The 19,470-nt window shown below is 44.0% G+C and overlaps 1 protein-coding gene across 2 annotated transcripts; it reads left to right on the top strand.

Moving 5' to 3' along the window:
• Window positions 1–21: 21 nt before the first annotated feature.
• On the top strand, window positions 22–18,094 carry sec24a (SEC24 homolog A, COPII coat complex component). Of its 2 annotated transcripts, XM_076750584.1 has the most exons (24): window positions 22–458; window positions 3,052–3,657; window positions 6,345–6,509; window positions 7,314–7,391; window positions 8,006–8,068; window positions 8,573–8,739; window positions 8,883–9,070; window positions 9,565–9,667; window positions 10,209–10,335; window positions 10,900–11,009; window positions 11,182–11,294; window positions 11,491–11,609; window positions 11,885–11,940; window positions 12,244–12,450; window positions 12,716–12,839; window positions 13,337–13,495; window positions 13,680–13,853; window positions 13,940–14,050; window positions 15,170–15,345; window positions 15,517–15,654; window positions 15,869–15,973; window positions 16,932–17,024; window positions 17,234–17,337; window positions 17,641–18,094. In XM_076750584.1, the coding sequence occupies exons 1-24, from the start codon at window positions 398–400 to the stop codon at window positions 17,753–17,755; spliced, it is 3,462 nt and encodes a 1,153-aa protein (XP_076606699.1). In that variant the 5' UTR covers window positions 22–397; the 3' UTR covers window positions 17,756–18,094. The 2 variants fall into 2 exon arrangements, with proteins under 2 accessions (XP_076606699.1, XP_076606700.1); XM_076750585.1 differs by lacking the exon at window positions 7,314–7,391.
• The last annotated feature ends 1,376 nt before the right edge of the window (window positions 18,095–19,470 follow it).

Raw genomic sequence — 19,470 nt, 5'->3', positions numbered from 1 at the left:
TTCCAGTACACTGGAAAATCCAGAGCACCGGAGGAAATGCCACGTGTACACACTGCGCATGCCCGACGATTTTTACGTCGATCCTGGGTGATCCCAACTTCCGGTGAAAGAGGAGAAGTGTCTCACACGATTACAAGGCCTGTCGTTACTCACCCGTAGGTAGTTGAACGGGCTTTCGGTAATAGCCATGGCCCTGTGATCATTAACAAGTCAACTAATTTACTTTTTAAGAAATTAGGAGACGTCGCCGTAGACGCCGCTCTGATTAAAGGACACACCGTCAAAGCCACAGGTTTAAACGTTACTCCGCGACTGCCAGCTAGTTAGCTAGCCAAAGACGCAGCTAGCTAGTCGCCAACCAAGCACCTCTAAATTAGATCTTGGTTTCTATTTCAAGATGTCAACTGCGGGGTTCAACTCTCAGAATGGCACAGGGACAGGGCAGACATATGCGAATGGTGAGTAACATTCACATGTAAGTAAAGTAAGTTAAAGTGTCTTAAATTAGCAAACTCGCTTAACGTAAGTACCAAGCTAACACTAGCAGCAGGTCTTGGCTCCTGTCTTTGCTAACTGTTAGCTAACTGGCTTTCTTAGTAACGCTGTGACTTAAGGAAGCCAAGCAAGAGTGAGCTGTCAGGTACAGTTTCACCGGGATAACTGTGGTTAATCTTGACCTGTGTTACTTTACTGACTTAAGATGGCAAAAATAGTTACTATCGGTGAAGTCGGCTAACTACACGTCTTGCTAACTAAATTTAGCTAGTGATTGCTACTTTTGATTTATCCAGGTGGCAAACCAATACGATGAAAAGGGTCAACAGGCATCATAACTTTTAAAACAGGTGTCAAGATATCCCATCTTCTCCCAGGAAACCTAACGGTGATGATGTGATCATACCCTCAACTTAGCTCTTGATCTCCTGTCAAGCTGCTCGGTTAGCCATAACTTTTTCCTGTCATATTAAAACATCTAACGAGCCTCAACTTGTTTGTTCGCATCTGTCTCAGTAAGCTTTTCTCATGTAGACAGTGACTAATGCAATCTGCACGTTTATTAGTGACATTACTTTTGTGCAAGACATATTTTTAGTAGGTGAAATAGCTCTGGCATGTTTGCGTTTTACGTTTTACTGTACATGTGGCACATTGGTGGTGATCCAGATATGTTACTGCGGAGCTTTTCTCCAGACTCAACCAATTACCCACTTCAGTTTAAGATTACTGGCACATTTCAACAGGGTTCTCATAAGCGCTGAGCAAATAAATCTAAATGCACTCAGCGGCAGCTGACAAGAGTGAGATTGTGTGTAGCCTTCAGTAGCTTTTCTTATCGATGCACGTGAAAGCAAGCTTATACGTACTGTGCAGATGAAGCAACTGCAGCTCGAGTTTATAATGCCGGTGTGACTCTAAAGTTGGAGATAAATGTTTCTGAAGCTCTAATTGTTCATTACATTCCCCTTTAATCTTACTCTTATCTCCCTTGAATCAGATGGGTCACTAAAGGATGTTAATCCAGCTCTGTTCTTTGAGCTCTGATCATTTTGAAGACAGTGTGTTACTGACAACCGAAACAACCCATGAGAGCATATCACTGAAGGTAGATGGGATGAGTTTTTATAACAACGCTTGTAAATGAATTCTTTTCATGGGATATCTATAATATGAATGATCAGTTCAAATGGGATTAAGTATTACTCTAATCAATGGATGGATGGATGGTAGTAAAGGCTTACTTGCAAGTACTCACCCTTAAGGTTAAATATGTTAATCAGCATTAACCTACAATAACCTGAGGTAATTTTTGAAAGGCACTCAACGCTTAGTAGATGAGCAACTTTACTGGCAGTACAAACTTATTACCAAGAAGTCCCTTGTAATTGTTGCATTATCCCAAACTATCCTGTTTGTTTAGGAATGATCAGTTTTAATGTTGACATTGTGCCATTATAAATGATTGCAGTAATAAAATGGTGTTTAAAGATAATTAGTTTTTAAACCCACTTCCTGTATGTTTTCCCTTTCAGTGGGTTCATTTGTGATTGAGCAGGATCCGCTTCTGTATCAGACTCTTTCTGACTGGACGAGAGCTGTAACTGACTTGGAGCTTTAGTTCTTAAAATTTCCCTGCTCTCAGGACGGACAAAGATTTGAGGTGGATTATGTGTCTTCATCTATCTTTGCTCATTGAGAAGAGTTGTTTTCTAATCCCTTCTCACTCTGCTGACTTAGCTCTGCGTCCAGTTATGTAGTGCAGGGCTAAGTGGATAGGAGTGGATCTGTTTGCATTATATAACCATTTAGGATGAAAACAACAATACACTGGTGCTGCAATTTAAGAACTGTTGTCAGTTTTTTGATATGAATTGCTACCTGTTTCTCTTTTTTTGTACTAACTAGTATGTAACTCTTTCTTTTTAGCTGTTTGCAAGGTCTTGCATCACCTGCTGTTTCAAAAAGAATGAATTCTGCTTTGATATTTGGTGTGACACCGTCACCGTATCTGGCATTCGGGAAATTGAGAGACAAACAGTCAAAGTGTCTTTCTGCTACTGTGTTCACTCGAGTAAGGTCAGACCTGGCTCAGAGCCCCACACTCACTGTCGCTGAGGGAAGATCATGGTAAATTAAATCCAGTTAAAGAGATTAGACCCTGGGCTTGTCAGTTCATTGGTCATTTGGTGGATCTGAGTGGTTTTCACTTGGTGTCGTCACTGCCAGTACTGTGCCATCTGTTTTCCATACAACGTTTTGAACGGAACAGCTTTAAACCCCAGGATTTGCTTGAATTAAAAGACAATTGAAACACAAACAAAACATGAAATGTATGACATTGCTTTCTTCTTTTGTTTGGGAAGCTAATGATTTTACTTTTGAATGTGAGGCTACCTTATTGAATTGTTGTGTTATGGCTCCGGTCAAGCATGGCAACACTGGGTCTGTGTTGTTTTAGGTACAAGTGATATGCAACAACTAAATAAACATTGACATGTTGTGTTTGACCTAGATTTTTTAACATGTCTGTATTTGTCTTCCTCTTTCCTCCAGGTCCATCACAAAATCCAGTTGCTCTGCAGCAGCTGCCAGGGGTCAGCTACAGCATGACTCATCAACCGCCCTACAATCCAATGCAGGCCAAAGCTCCCTCGCCACCCGGCCCTGGACTATATCCCTCTGGGCCATACCAGCCTGTTCCTCCAGTCAGCTCCTACCAGCCTGGCCCACCACTTAGTTCCTACCCAACTCCTCCAGGCCAGCCGCTGTTGACCAGACCCCCACTGGGAGGTCCTCCATCCCATACCCCTCCTCAGTCTGCCAGCCCCAGCCCTGGTCCGAGGCTGCCCCCTGCACAAGCCACACCCCCTCCTCCTGTATCTTCTAGTAGCTACTACTCAAGCCCACAGCAGCCTCAGCCCATGGCCCCAGCTTGGCAATACAACACAGCTCCCCCACCATCGGGGCCACCCACTTCAATGAACACACCTCCCCGCGGCCCTGTGGCTAATCATGTGAACCCAGCCGCAAGCTCAACTGCGCCGCCACCGTCATCGGCGGCTTACAGCTCTGCACCACAAGCCCATGTGTCCCATAGTGCAACCCAGCCCCTGGGCCCAAGGATGCCACCGACCTCTGTGCACGGATACACCCAGCCAGGTACGACCACAAATGCACCACTGAAGTCCAAAGTCAACCATTCAGATGCACAATATAGTTCTGTTTTCAAATGAGAAAGGCATTCGGAGAGCGCAGACCTCCGCCAAAGCCAAAACTCCACTCTTCAATGATATGCAAATCTGCAACCAACCACTGTATAAGTTGTTTAATGCACATAGGTGAAAACCAGAAATAATGCTTTCATAGCCACACCTTAGTTTGAGGAAAAAAAAGCGTTGTTACAGTTGTAGCAATGTTACGATTGTACCATGAAACCACTGTCATGGAGTGCTCCATAACGACTGCTTTCTGTATGGAGTTTCAGCAGCTACATGTGTTAGCCACCCCAGAGGATTACTGGTACCCACCAAAGTGGATTGTGCTATAGAGTCTTCATATTTCTACAGTTGGTTATGTTTTGCAGCTACTGAACTTCATTACTATCCACTGGATTTTAAAATATATATCATTTATTCTACCAAAGCCACACAGCCTATCTTATAAAGTTAACCAAAGTGATGAATAATTTGCGTGTATGCCATTTAAGTCAAACCCACTCAGAAATTTAATGAGTTCTTCCTTCGCCCATGCTACACCCTTCCACCTAGTTTCATGAAAATTGGACCAGCAGTTTTTCCGTAATCCTGCTGACAATCAGACAAACAAACCGAACTTTTACTTTTCTATAGCACAATTACTGTGTCTTGTCTCTTCTCCCCTTCTCCCTCGCCATTGTCTTCTTTCACTGACATGTGCTGCAGATATGCATATCTAGAATACTGACATGCTGGAGCTGGACATTGCCCTCTGCTCGTACATCGAACATGTTGGCTGGCTGCTGCCTCTGTCTCAGTCTCAGGCACAGAGACTCATTTGCTCTGAATTGGTACAAAGTTCAAATAAGAATTTTATTGTGTACGAAGTGATTCTTAAGTAGCAGCATGCCGTGGCTTTTCGGGCAAATCCAAATTTTAATTCCAGTCTGTGGTTCAAGTTGTATTGCTGAACTGATTGCTCCGTACTGGTGATATTAGCAGAATGCGCACAGCTGTGTCTTCAGGGCGTTTCTAACATTTTGAAAGCTTCAGGTAGTAGTTTAAGTTGTTGATGTGAGATTTTAAGGGTTTTCCCCACAGAAAAGTATTTAGCTTACAATGTGAAAAACAAAGGATCACTCATAGAGGGTATCAGTAACGTTCTATGCCAACTAGTCATTGACATTTTGCCTGGAGGAAGTGATATGAGCATGATAGAGGTTGGTTGTGCAATCTGCAGCCAGAGCGTCTGAATGAGCTGGCAAATCATTTTTTACACTAACCGTGATTTCTTTAAAGCAAACTTTAGTGCTTCTGCATCAAAGCTGATGTTAGTGGTCACCTTGGTCGATCTGTTATTTCTCAATCTTATGGTCAGATTGGCTTGAAAATTGCTTTGACATTCACACCAACGAGGAGAGTCAGCTTGATTTTAGTGACCTTTCCCCCGGCAGCACCATCAGGGCATATCTTCCCAGTACAATGCTGACAGTGAAAGTCGCTGCTAACTGGAGAAATTATTAGGTCTTTGTGGAGATGTGTACAGTGTCGGCTGCTTTCTTGCTTTGAAATGTCACATTTTAAGGGAATTCTAAAATGTCGCACATTTCACCAGGAGCCGTAATAATCCGTTGGACAGTTCTGGCTCTGTTGAGTTGTTAGAAATTTCAGAGTGCAGTTGAATATGGTTTAGTCTCCAGTATTAACAGAATTCTGTCAGTGAAATGTTTCAGATGAATGTAAGGCGTCACAGTGCCGATCGAAAATGCAGAAACGTACCGTTTACAATGAGTGGTAAAGAGGATTATCATTTTAGTCATTTTCATGCAGCTCATCTCAGTCTAATCTCTAATCTAATAAAGTATTAACACTTTTTACCACCCTGAAAATATAGATTGTTCCCTGTAGATAGATAATCATTTGTCGTTCTAAATGGCTCTTACCATGTTCTGCCACTGCTGGAAGAATAATCAATCCAGCCAGCTGTGCATGGTAATACACCAGGGTTTTATTGAACCATGTAAGTATCCTTTATTAAAAACAAGTGTTGTTCTGTGTACCGCACACACAGAAATTGAATATACTTACCATGTTTATTGATCGATGTATTTATCACAGAGGTTATTTGAATTCAGACACATCTGATGCGGCTGGTTTGTGTGAAGTGAAGATAGACGTGTCACCGTTCTGACATAAGCTGGCTGTGGGTCAGTAATGCCAGCAGATGTTGTTGCCTCGAGTCAGAGCTTATAATGTTAAACATGGACAAAGCCTCATATCTCTCCTACATGATATGTGGCAGCACCACGGCCTTCTCTTGTTTTTCACGACACAGTAATGTGTGAGATTATTTAAGTCATAACTCTGCCTGAATGACCTCACTGACAGTGCAGATTCACCCCAGATGATGGAGGATGTCGGTTAAAGTGTGTCATCATCTCACAAAAATCCCTTGTGCGACAAGTTCAAATGCAAAATAGCTCCAGCTTTGGAAATTTGAGAATTTTCTGCTTTATCTCTTTCGGAAAGTCGCTAGCTGTTTTCTCACATTTAATGTACTAAATGAGTAACTGATGAGTCAGAAAGAAAAATCAGATTAGAAAATGAGAAGTTGCAGCCTGAAGAAGAATCACTGTTGTTGTTTTTCACCAGGCGCTGCACCTCCACCAATGAATCCCATAGCCCCCCACACATACCAGCCAAACAGAGCTCCCTATGGCCCCCCACCTACAGGCCCACCACCAACCATGAAACCCACACCGCCTCCCACTGGACCCCCAATGGCTAATGCCACACCTCCGCCCCCTAAGGCAGATGGTAAGTTTATATATAAAGTAATGCGGCTTGTACTCGCTGCATGTATTTATTTACATTTTACATTGTCTGATTTACTTTGAGTGGACTTAAAGTGGCTGAAACTAATTTATTTTTGAATCATTTGAATCAACTGTGCAGAACAAAAAAAGGAAAAGGAGCCAGTTTTCCATGAGACAACATGACCAGTCAACTGAGGTCGGATTCACAGGATTGTAGCTGACAGCTTTCGGAGATGAAAGATTTTTTCAAGCAGGCTAAAAATCTGGTCATGTCATGCAAATAACTAAGACTACGTGTTTCTTGTGGAGCATCTGTTTTGAAAGACAAAAATTTGTGTCCTCCATCCTGATGTGCGCTGCTATCATGTCATTTTCTGTGGTGTGTCTAGCACGTTTTCGTGACAAAACATAGTTTGGAGACCAGACAGCCTCATCAGGAATTCCTGACCTTGGTTATCAGTCATGTAGTGTGCAAACCGCCACTTGAAGATTCAAGATTACAAGACCGAAAGTTGTGTTGTGTGAACGGTTCAGTGATCTGACGACATTAAAAGTCATGTATAAGCATAAGTAGATTTAGTATTTCAGACCGATTGCAGATGGTTGCATAGGTGCGTGGTTTAAATAGGCCAGCAAGCTTGTGGAAATGCAGCATTTTCTCCACAAATTAGACAAGCAAAAGTACAAACATCATGACATTCGATCACATTGTTTATGTAACTGTGCGTCCTTTTACAAGCCAGCCATTTTTGTTCTGATCACCTTCCGTTGTTTCCCCCCCTCCCCTCCTTCCTCCACATGCCAGCTCAGTGTGGGGGGATTGTTAACAGCACTCTGTCCCCCACTGAGCCCGACTGCCAGGAGGGGGATATTGAATGTCCAGGTGTGGCCAAATCTGTCAGTAGCTGTTAGATGTTGTGTCAGTGCTGTAGTGCCCATCCTGTCCTCTCTGTGCTGCTGTACATTATACCTACGGATGCACTCGTTCTCTTTTTCATCCCTTAAGTTGATGCCAAATATGAGGCTCCGCACAATCCTCTGATACCGAGCTCCAGTGTGTTGTAGAGAACAATGCAGAAAAAATAAGAAAGTTAGTGAAGAGATGTTAGTCAAGGTGCTTTGCTTGGATCTATCTATCTTGGGCTTATGTAGCTGATTGTTAGTGCTGCTTCAGATCAGCCTAATATTTCATTTTAGCATCAGTGCATCCCTGGTAACATATCTCCTGTCGGCAGTTTGTTTGCCTCTCTTTGTCATCCATTCCCACCACATCACCTATAAGACCTCCGATATTTCTTTAAAACACCGTGCACCACTTTCTATCACCAGTAGTGTTGTTGTTTTGCTTCGGTTCTCCTTTGTCTCTGTCTTAAATGTATCTTTCACTGTAGGTCAGATCATTCCCCATCCGCCGCCTGGGGTGAGCACACTGGGATAGAGATAACAAGAAGTGTCACTAAAATTATTCACATCTCCTCTTTGTTTGCTTTGAAACAGGAACTGTGGCTGGCAATGGCCCACAAGCACCAAACAGCTATAATCATGTTGACAACAAAATGGGTAAGGCCAATTTCTGCCATAAGCAGGGGTTCACAGAGGCAGTAAATGGGCTAAGGGTCCTCTTTCAATTCACGTCGCAAGAGGCAAAGCATTTTTAAGAAAGTGTTTATTTTTATCTTAAGGATTGCATGCCTTCTTCAGTTCATTTTTGACCCTGAGAAAGTATGACCTCTTACTGTTGAATGCAGAGGAGTGAGGCTCCCACAAAGCCTGTCAGTGACTGTCGTGTGTGTTTTGTGCTGTGTATTAATCTGCCGCTGGTACCCAGCTGACTTTGGAGATTAGAGAGTCATTTTATAAAAAGTGAAGCTTTCTATTTGTGATTTTCTTTTTGAAGAATTACGTCTTCAGTAGAAACTTGGGGCGCAGTGCCACAGACAGAGCGGTGTGGAGAAACGAGTGATGCTTTGTTTGAATCAGGCCAGCCTCATCGTTGGAAGAGGTTTGCTTTTCCAGTAATTTATATTCAAAATCAACTCATTTCTGTTCCCCTTTCTTCCACAGCTGGCCTGCCCCAGCCTGGACCACCGGGTCGGCACTTGGGCCACTACCCCTCCCTACCCCCAGGGTACCAGAACACTTCGACCCCACACAATGCCACCTCCCCCATGCACCCTGCGATGCAGGCCGCCACGCAGCCTTATACTCAAGCACCTCAGCCATACCAGCAGGTGAGAGGAAAGTCACAGCCATGCGCTGAATGCAAAAATCCTTCTGCCTGTCCAAGCTCTACGGAAATGATAAGAAAAGTTTGATTCTTATAGCTTTTTGGTAAATAGATCTACGGTTTTCAACTTGTTTTCACGTCTGTCAGCCACCTGTTGGCCCAGGGCCAGCCCAGCTGAGCCCGTCCCTGGCGGCCATGAGCCTCCAGTCCAGCACCCCGGAGGCCCTGAGAGTGGTCAACCTGCTGCAGGACAGGAACCTGCTGCCACCAAGCCCGATACCTGCTCCGACACCCTGCCTCCCACAGGACTTGCAAAAGATCAACTGCAACCCAGAGTAAGCCATGGTGGAGTGCTATTGACAGCATGTGTCTATATTTACTCTCCTCCATTTAATTATGTTATTATCGCTGAAAACTGATCTTACTGGGATGTGTTCACACTTTGAGTTCTTCAGACTACTTAATAGTTTTCTTCACCCAAAATTACATAACATGAAGTGGGACTTTTTGCCTTCTAAATGACTGCTTTCACTGAAGAGCCAAATGTTAGCTGTGGTTTGGTTGCCGTTTGTGCAGCGGTACACATTTTACAGTAGATCGGCATAAGCAGTTCTTTGTCCCTGCATATGTTGCTCAGTGAGTCGCCTGGCTGCAGTGTTCCTAGACAAAAGTTTTAAAGCATGATAAAAGGGAGTCTTCATCAGACAGACTGTTACAGTCCAGCCCACATGTCCACATGCTGTGCTGGTATATGTGAAACACTGGGAACAACGTAATGTCTCCACGCAGTTCAAGTACTCTGAACTTCTGTGCTTGTGTGTCTCTCCAGGGTTTTTCGTAGTACGCTAACCAGCATCCCTCAGACCCAGTCTCTGCTCAATAAAGCGAAGATGCCACTGGGCCTGCTGCTCCACCCTTTCAAAGACCTCTCGGTAACAACTCAGTTCAATATTTGACGTGCACACACTCCAGGCAGAACATTTGCATCACCTTGTTATTACCAGCTCTCTATAATAGTCTTATTTCTGACATGTCATGTAAGCATAAAACCTGGTTTACTAAGTTTTGGGATTAAGAGGAACAATGTAAACACAATTACACTTCTGAGGAAGCCAAATTCTGTGGCCGTGTATTGCTGAACCAGGCTGCAGACGGGGATCTCCAGCAATGTGAAGGAAACATCACAGAGCATTGCTGTGCAGAAATTAAAAAATCATGTGCAGCCTCATCCTTAATGTTTCTTAGATTCAGGTAAATTACTATTGAAAATCCTCTAAACGCTTTTTTCCAGAATGGAGTTGGACTAAACATGCCCCTGGGCAGAGTCTGTCAGAGTGAATTCATGTTTGTTCCTGTGTTAATTGAGGACACAGACAACAGGGATGTTGGACAGTGACAAGAGAGTTTTTACAATTAGCCCGGAGGGTCTTCTCACACAAGGGTTGGTTTTTTGTTCTGTGGCGTTCCCTGCAGCAACTTCCTGTGGTGACTTCCAGCACCATCGTCAGGTGTCGGTCCTGCAGAACCTACATCAACCCCTTTGTCTCTTTCCTGGACCAGAGGAGGTGGAAGTGCAACCTGTGCTATCGGGTCAATGATGGTAAGAAGGCGGGGGAGGGGGAGGGGGGCGGGTGTGATCAAAGAGTTATGATCAACCGCGAGAACACCGGAGGCGATTAACAAGCGTTCAAAACAAATAGAGCTCAGCAACAAAACGTAGAGTTTTTACATGAAGTAACAAATGGAGAAACGACCAAGAAGCTGTTACACCTGTTCAGCAACACTGACATAAAACATTTTGGTGATGATATTAACATCTGATAGCCAGCAGTCACTTGGACAAACTTGGTATTTTTCTGTTTGCTTTTAACTCAATGAGCTCCAGAGAAGGTGCCCTGAAGCTGACACTCGAGTTTCAGGGTGGACAGGTTCAGTGGAGCAGGAGACGTTTGTCAATAACTTGTTGGGGCTGGAAGGAAATGAAGCTGTTTACTTTTGGTGAATTCAAGTCCTTTTCACATTTGTGGACTTTCTGCGCTGTAGTAACGATCCTCTCCCTCAGTTCTCCTTCACACGCGATTGAAAGATGAATTGCACACAAAAAGCACATGGTGCACTATTTAATACTACAAGCTCACCAGATGTTGTGTGTGTCTGTGTGCAGTTCCAGAGGAGTTCATGTACAACCCAGTCAGCCGGTCGTATGGAGAGCCACACAAAAGGCCCGAGGTCCAGAACGCCACCATCGAGTTCATTGCTCCTTCAGAATACATGGTAGGCTTCAGCAGGGTCTGAACAGCAAAGTGCATGCTCGCTTTATTTAGATAATTTCCAAACCAAGCATTAATGTCAAGGCATTTCTTTTCTGAACAAGCTAAATTAGACAATTACTAAATTACATGTATGTAATTGTAATAGTGTTTTTTTTTTTTTCTGGTTTACCCAGCTGAGGCCACCACAGCCTGCTGTTTACCTCTTCGTTCTTGACGTATCCCACAATGCAGTGGAGACGGGCTACCTGAATGTGTTCTGCCAGTCACTGCTGGACAACATCAATTCGTACGTACATCATTACGTTGCCATTTAGTAGAGATGTTGAGCCGGCAGCAGGGTCTCTTTTTATAATCTGTCGTGCTTTTAAACTGTACAGAGGGTCATCACACAATTCAGTTTGGATATTTGGTAATAATTTCAAGGAATACGAGTCATCAACAGCTTTATTTAAGGTACGTGTGTGTGTGTGTGTGCGTCCTAGGCTTCCTGGAGACTCTCGGACAAAGGTAGGCTTCATCACCTTTGACAGCACCATCCACTTCTACAACCTCCAGGAGGGACTTTCCCAGCCTCAGATGCTCATCGTGTCTGACATCGAAGGTGAGGTGCAGCTGACAGCGAAGGCCTCAGGCTCTTTACTAAAGCAACTCGACAGCAGCTGTGTGCCAACGTACTGCACAAATCGAGAACATAGAAATATGTAAGATTTTATGGCATCACTGACTGTCTGGGTCCGTAAACATGAGTGTGATGTTAGTGGATTCTGCCCTCTGATTGAAATTTCTCAAACATTCAGTGAGTCTCATCACTATTAATAATATCAGTGTGTATATGACTGTATTATATGTTTAAATAATAACTTTTGTGCTTCACAGATATCTTTTTACCCACACCAGACAGCCTTCTAGTAAACCTCAATGAATGCAAAGAGGTAGGAAAATTTACTTTGCTTCAAGCCATGTTGTGAACCTGAATATTACGCGAATAACAAATCAAATCTTGTGAATTTTAAGCCTTTTTTTTTTACTCATGTTTTTTTTATTTCTGTATTCTGTGCAGGAATGAACATTAATAACTACTTTATATTCAGTCCTTGTGGCAGAATTAGAGAAAACAATAAATCTTGCTGACTCTGATCTTCGTGGAAGAAAGATAAAATGAGAAAGAAACCTTTCCCTCAGGGAACAATAGTGGGTCACAAAAATAAGACTCACTCCCTATATTTATTTTTCAGCTTGTGCAGGATCTGCTCAAGAGCCTGCCAACTTTATTTGAAAAGACCATGGAGACCCAGTCTGCCCTGGGTTCAGCTCTGCAAGCGGCCTTCAAGCTGCTGTCGCCCACAGGAGGGCGCATGTCTGTGTTTCAGACCCAGCTGCCTAACCTCGGTGTGGGGGCACTGCAGTCCAGAGAAGACCCTAACCAACGGGCAAACGCCAAGGTAAGAGCTGTGATGGTGAGGTTTGCCTGGGACATGAATGAGAAGTCTGTTGGACATCGTACAGAAGGGTTAAACAGCTGTATACCCGCAGCAGCATTATGGTACTTATAAACACCAGATGTTGCATTATTGATCCTACAAATATTGACAATGCTCATTATAGTACTGTCATACCAATTTTACTGTAAAAACGGCCTTGATGAACAGGCAGAATGACGATTTCCGATTTCAGCCTCATGGCCTCACCTGGTGTGTTTTCCTTCAGGACATCCAGCACTTATCCCCAGCGACAGACTTCTACAAGAAGCTGGCTCTGGACTGCTCCGGCCAGCAGGTGGCGGTCGACCTGTTCCTGCTCAGCGCTCAGTACTGCGACCTGGCATCGCTCGGTAAGTCCGTAAGTCCTGGACGGAATAGGAGACGGTGGGTAGAAGAACACTGATCTGATATTGCTAATCCAGATTTTGCAAGGAGAGTCAACCTTACTGATTTAGCCTCTGGTTGTTTTGGTCATATTAAATAATGGGTAAAATCATTTTACTTATGGGACAATATCATGATTTTATTATTATATTTTATACTTACTTTAAGATTGTGGCAACCTGGGGACTTATTTTCACAATAAATACCCTCTGGGGAAAGAAAAGGTTTGACAGCCTCTTTGTGGAACCTGTCGCTCAAAAACACCACACAAACACAAAGTGTTAAAATCATGGGCAGTCAGCTGGTGCAGTAACTGAAAAACACAACACATTTCTGTATCATCGGTAATCTCATAATGCCAGATGCTGGAGCAGGAGCAGAGAGGGGGGATCTGGCTGTGAATCTTTTTCCACTGTGTCAAAAATAAGACGATCTGCATCTCGCTGTGCCTCCTCTCTCCCAGGCTGCATATCCAGATACTCAGCAGGGAGCATTTACTACTACCCCTCCTACCACCACCAGCACAACCCCTCTCAGGTGGAGTGCTTCCAGAAGGATCTGAAGAGATACCTAACCAGGAAGATCGGCTTCGAGGCCGTCATGAGAATACGCTGCACCAAAGGTCCGTTTAAGATATCCCTGCTGTATATTTGACTTTAAAGTTTGAACTTCATTTGATTTTTGAAGAAGCTGTAATGCTTCTGGAGTCCAGGCAGACCCATTTTCCTCATTGTTGGGGCTTTTGTTTTTGCAGTTGAGTGTTATTGATCCAGTTTCATTGACATCGTCTCTCTCTCTGCGTGCAGGGATGTCCATCCACACGTTCCATGGAAACTTCTTCGTGCGCTCCACGGATCTGTTGTCCCTTCCCAACGTGAACCCAGACGCCGGCTTTGCGGTTCAGATGTCCATCGAGGAAAACCTGGACGACATGCAGGTCGTCTCTTTCCAGGCCGCGCTGCTTTACACGTCCAGCAAAGGTACACACACACACACACACACAAACGCACAATTACAAATACTTAGACTTTGTCTCTTTAACTAAATAACGTGTTTTGTCTAACAGGAGAGAGGAGGATCCGTGTCCACACTTTGTGTCTCCCTGTGGTCAATTCGCTGTCAGACATCTTTGCAGGGGCTGATGTTCAAGCCATCTCTGGACTGCTGGCTTGCATGGGTACGTACCTCACTGTCTCACACCAGACATGTGTTAATAATACCTGATTCGTGTCTGATGTTATTTCCTCCAAAAAGATCAGTTTCACCTTAGATTTAAGGTGAAGTATCAGACTCGGACCTTCCCTGTGCAGAATGATGTAGGTGCAAACATCCAAGTGAAGTAACGATAGCTGAATAATACCACGTCGGTTCATTCGGTTTTATTCAGATTGGGCATACCTGCAGTAGCATCTAATTTTCTGACCCGCAAATTATGTTGAACTGGAAAACAACAATTTTGGCAGTGGATGCAGCACCAGTTCTTAGCTGATGTTTGTTATCACTCTGTGTTTAAGTTTACAGCTGTTTTCATCTCTGTGTATAAATGAAGTAAAAGCATGCAGTACTCCATGAGTTTTGTTTGAATGCAGTTTTCTGGGTGCTTGATTACATCACATGCAGAATGTTTTCAGCATCATTTTCCTCCAAAAGACAAGCATCAGTGCGTACATGCTCGTGTGTGTGTGTATAATAAGGATAAACTTGGATTTCTATAAAGCGTCGCTCTGAAGGGATTCTTAATTGTTGCATTAAACAGTCTTTTGACTGGCTGGATACTAAATCACTGCAGGCTTTTCGTCCACTTCGCTGTTATTAGCGCTGACAGATGGACATGAGTGGCGACAGCTGTGGTTACCTAGCAACCGTCGCACACTGAGCAGTCGGATCTGTCCGGCTCATCTCACATCTTACAGAACAGACGCTGATATTTTGTTCCTCCAAACATGGCACAGAATGGCCGCATCGCTGTTGTTTGTGCCGTACACTTCACCTGACAGCCCACGACTGCCCTGAGCGGCTCATTAATGTGCACGCGTAACACTTTAAGTCTGTCAGTGCAGCTGAAATGAAAAAAAGCTAGAATGTAAAGCTGTTAACAACATGTGTCATGAAGACATAAATCACATTTTGTCAAACTTCAAGGGCAGATGAACTTTTTTAAAAGTTTGTTTTTCAGCATCAGTTTTGTTTCGACCACTGGAAATTTGAATTCCTGAACTTTGTGTCCTCAAAGACTCGTCCTCCTCACAGCTGCTAACGTGTCCCCCTCTCTGTCTCTGTCTCTGTCTCTCTCCAGCTGTGGACCGCTCAGTGACGGCCAGTCTGAGTGACGCCAGAGATGCGATGACCAACGCTGCCATTGATTCGCTGACGTCGTACCGGCAGTCCGTGTTGACCATCCAGCAGCCTGGCCTGCTGGCCCCGGCCTGCCTCAGACTCTTCCCCCTCTTCATCCTCGCCCTGCTCAAACAGGTTAACGACTCAGCTTAGCTAATCTTCTATTTCAAAAAACACTAAAATAAACCTGTTCAGCATTTTTCTGGCTCTTGAGAAACTGCTTTCACTCTCAGGATCTTGCATTGTGAGCCACACTGTCTGGCCTTTATTGATCTGGTGGTGTGTGTTTGTGTGTGCGCCCTGTAGAAATCCTTCAGGACGGGCACCAGCACCAGGCTGGATGACCGGGTGTTCGCCATGTGTCAGCTGAAGTACCAGCCGCTGATCTACGCCATGCTGATGATCCACCCTGCCCTGTACCGTGTGGACGATCTGACCGATGAGGTGAGGACGATGAACTTTCCCCTCAGCGCCTTCACGTCTCAGCCAGCGGAGAGAGATCTCTGAAAGTAGTAACCCTGGATTTGGCTTCATTGAAGTCATAAGTTTCAAAAGAGGCAAAAGGGACATCAGCGCTGAACCAGAACAGTAGTGTTTTCCTGAGTGTCTCCCTGTTCCTGACTGATCTCCTCTTTTCTTCTGTTTCCTGCTTCCTCAGGGAGCTCTGAACATCAATGAGCGGACCATCCCTCAGCCCAGACTGCTGCAGCTGTCTGTGGAGAAGCTCTGCAGGGAAGGAGCTTTCCTCATGGATGCTGGAACGGTACTCATAACAAGCCAACAGAAACATAAAGCTGACATGTGAAACCGGGACGAACAATGTCGTTCTCATTCAAGGATTTGCTATATTTTCCCTAATTACTTTTATCAACCCCAAAGATGCTGTGGACATAGCTGTGGGCCATACTTTGTGAATAGAGTGGTGAAGAGAATATGGAGAAATCTCCAGGCTGTTGCCCCCATTCTGTTTTCTGAAATAGAAAATTTCTCAAAATAAATTGCTCATACAAGCTGAGTGTTTTTCATGGAGCAGGCAGGCAGTGCAGCCAAACTGTGTGAGAAGGCGAGAAATATGGCGTGACTGGATGCGAGCTCGTACACAGAGCTGCCTCTACGTCACAGCTCTGGGTTTCATAACTACCAAATCCAGACATCCGCGACCAATTTAGTCTGAAAGAAAATGTAAAAAATTGTACGGCATTACAAATAACCAAATATTAAGCTTGTCTGAGCAGTTACTCGTCATGCAGTGATGTCTTTTCTGTAAATTCATGGCTGTTTTCATCATTGTCTCCATGCTTTGCTTTTTATTTGATTCTATGAGCTGCAGTAACTAGCAGCAATGTTGTGGCAATTATTTGGCCCCATAATAACTTACATAGTCAGACTGTAACATACACGATAAGAGTTGGATTTTAACACTTTTTGTTTACGTGCTAAACATCTAAAAGTCAGACTCTGCCTGTATGACAGTGAAATATTGGTGCAGAGTGGAACCTCAGTGATCAGACCTCACTGATGCTGATGGACTGTGGCATCGACAGTGACGTTAACCTGAGACTGAGCCTTTTACATCATGAAATAGCGCGGTTACCCAGCGTGGCTTGGATTTAAAACATCCATAGAAGCTTCAGTTTTCATCTCAAGCACCCAAGAATGAGGATAGTGTGCTGATTGTGATCATGATTGTGTTTAAAATGGGCTTCATTCTGTTCCAAAAGGTGATGTATCTGTGGATCGGACGGAACTGCCACCCCAACTTCCTCACACAAGTCCTGGGAGTTCCCAACTACGCTGCCGTGCCTGATAACCTGGTAGGAAACTGATGTTGCTGCGGTCACACTTATAAAGCACTCTTTCCGCCCGCTGCGGTCATTTTTCTCTCCTCCGCTTCGCCTCAAATCTGTAGATGTGCTCAAGCATTTTCCAACAAATTGTTTTGAGACGGCACGACGGCCACATCTGTTCGCTTCCTTCTCCCTGATGATGAAGCCTGTCTCATAATCGCTCTCCCCTGTCACAGTACATGCTCCCAGAGCTGGACACTGCCGAGTCACAGAGAACCAGAGCTTTCATTGGCTGGCTGAGGGATCAGAGGCCGTTCTTCCCCTCCCTGCATGTCATCAGGTGGGCAACATCCTGCATTAGAGGGCGAGAGTGTGGGGACGTTCAAACCAGCCAACAGCTGTGACGGCTGAGAAAAGCATTGTTGGTTACTCATGAGGTTTGGTTTGAAGCAGAATTCAGAAGTCATAAATCAGTAACTTAGAAAACAGCTGCAATAAAAGTCCAAAGTGTGCAATCCAAAGTCTTCATAATGAAATTCTCTTCGGCAGCACTTTGAAATGAAAAAGCAGCTCAGCAATTATAACTGACGTCTCTTGACTTTTTTTTTTTTTTTCTCCCCACTCTTGATCATGTGACCGTCAGGGAGGAGAGCCAGCGGAAAGCCAGCTTTATGCAGAACATGATCGAGGACCGAACAGAGTCGGCCCTGTCGTACTACGAGTTCCTGCTTCACCTCCAACAGCAAATCTCCAAATAATCTTCAGTGGGACTGCGGAGACGACACTGAAGTGAGGGCGTGCATTGGTGTGTGTGTGTGTGTGTATGTCTCTCTTTATGTGTGTATATGGAGTCTGTGTGTGTGTGTGTGTGAAAGCAGTGGGAGGCGGACTGAAGGAATCTCCAGCTGTGGTGCACCATTTCTCCGAAGAAAAGCTCCAGAGCTGAACTGATGCGAAGCGTCACTCACATCAAACTGTGTGACAGACGGACAGTGACATAAAAATCTTTTCTGATGCTCATTTGGCACTTTTTACCCAGCTGAGGCCACGCGTTGGAGGGGAAAGAAAGAGAAAAAAAAAAAAAAAAAGGCAAGAAATCCACGATGATGACTACGTATGTCAGTGATTGAATGAATCAGTGTTTATTCTCATAGAACAATGCTATCTTACTGAGGTATCACTCAGACACAGTCCAGGCAAACTGATGTGTGAAGTGTTTTTGTTCCAAAAGCACAGTCGTCTTTACTAAAACAAGTATGTATGTATGTATGCTTAAGACTAGGTTTCTGACCGTGTTTAGTATGTGAGCGCTCAAAGACTGTTATTGGGTGTCGCAGGAGTGTTTGCCTACACCTGAGCTCTAACACTCTAACGTCGTACCCGAAGGACAGGACGCGTGCTTTTTAGTTCTCAGTCATTATATTTGTGTGTCGAACAAACCCGTAGAGTCTGTCGTTAAAGATGTTGAAGGTGTTCGACGGCGGATCGGCCTCGCCGTCGCCGCTGCCTTGAATGTGCGACCTCGGCAGCGGGGAGTCGTCGTCGTCGTCGGTGTGGTCTGTCCTTCAGAAACGCTGTGTCACCTTTTCTGTCTCTGGACGTTCAGAACACTTATGACGACATTACTGTTCTGTTTGTTTATTTCTTCTTTTTTTTTTTTTTTCTGATAATCTAATAATTTATGAGACTCCCAATCTGATTAAATTCTATAATTGCCTTGTATGGGAACTCACTTTTTATTATTAAACTTCTGTTCAAATACAGACTCTATATATGAAATATTTTAATATAATAGGATATGGGAAATTCTTTAACACAGACATAACAAAGCCATTGTGATCTTTTAATCATGCTTATTGATACTTGTATATTGAAAAGACTGCATTATATAAAGGTGAAGAAATGCTGATGATTTTAGTATAAACATTAAGGTGAAATGACGCTAAGAGAATAAAATGTTTGGGACTTTTTAAATGTAGTTCTGTGTTTTGGTGAGTGAACAGTGTTTATTCAGTGAAAATGACGACTGCGAAACAGAGTCAGGACCAGCGCAGTCAGTTTTTCTTTTCACTCGGCGTGAACTTTTTTGATTTGGTCTGATTTCATACACTTTGTAATCTATGTATTATATAAGCAAAAATGTATTTAGGAACAGAAAAATATGTTTTGGTCTTCATGCACAAAACTGTCTTTCATAAAAAAAAATCTGATGAAAATAAACTAGCCTGTGTTTGTACAGAGGAAAGGCGGCGGTGTCGGCTCGAGTCAGCGTGACTTGGACTCCAGTCGTGGATCAAATGGACTTGTAACTCGAGTTGGACGTGTCCTCACGTGTCCACAAGAGAGGGAACGTTTGGATTGTCTAAGAATTAGATTTGGTGACCCGACTTTGACTTGGGATGACTCGATAGCTCTGCATCAACAATGGTGTTTTTAGAAGTGTGCAGGGAAACAACTCTTCTTCTTCTTCCTC

The sequence above is a fragment of the Chaetodon auriga genome, chromosome 15, assembly GCF_051107435.1.
Source record: "Chaetodon auriga isolate fChaAug3 chromosome 15, fChaAug3.hap1, whole genome shotgun sequence".
NCBI lineage: Eukaryota > Metazoa > Chordata > Actinopteri > Chaetodontiformes > Chaetodontidae > Chaetodon > Chaetodon auriga.
The sequence above is the reverse complement of the archived record's forward strand: the minus strand, read 5'-3'. Positions and strand labels throughout refer to the sequence as shown.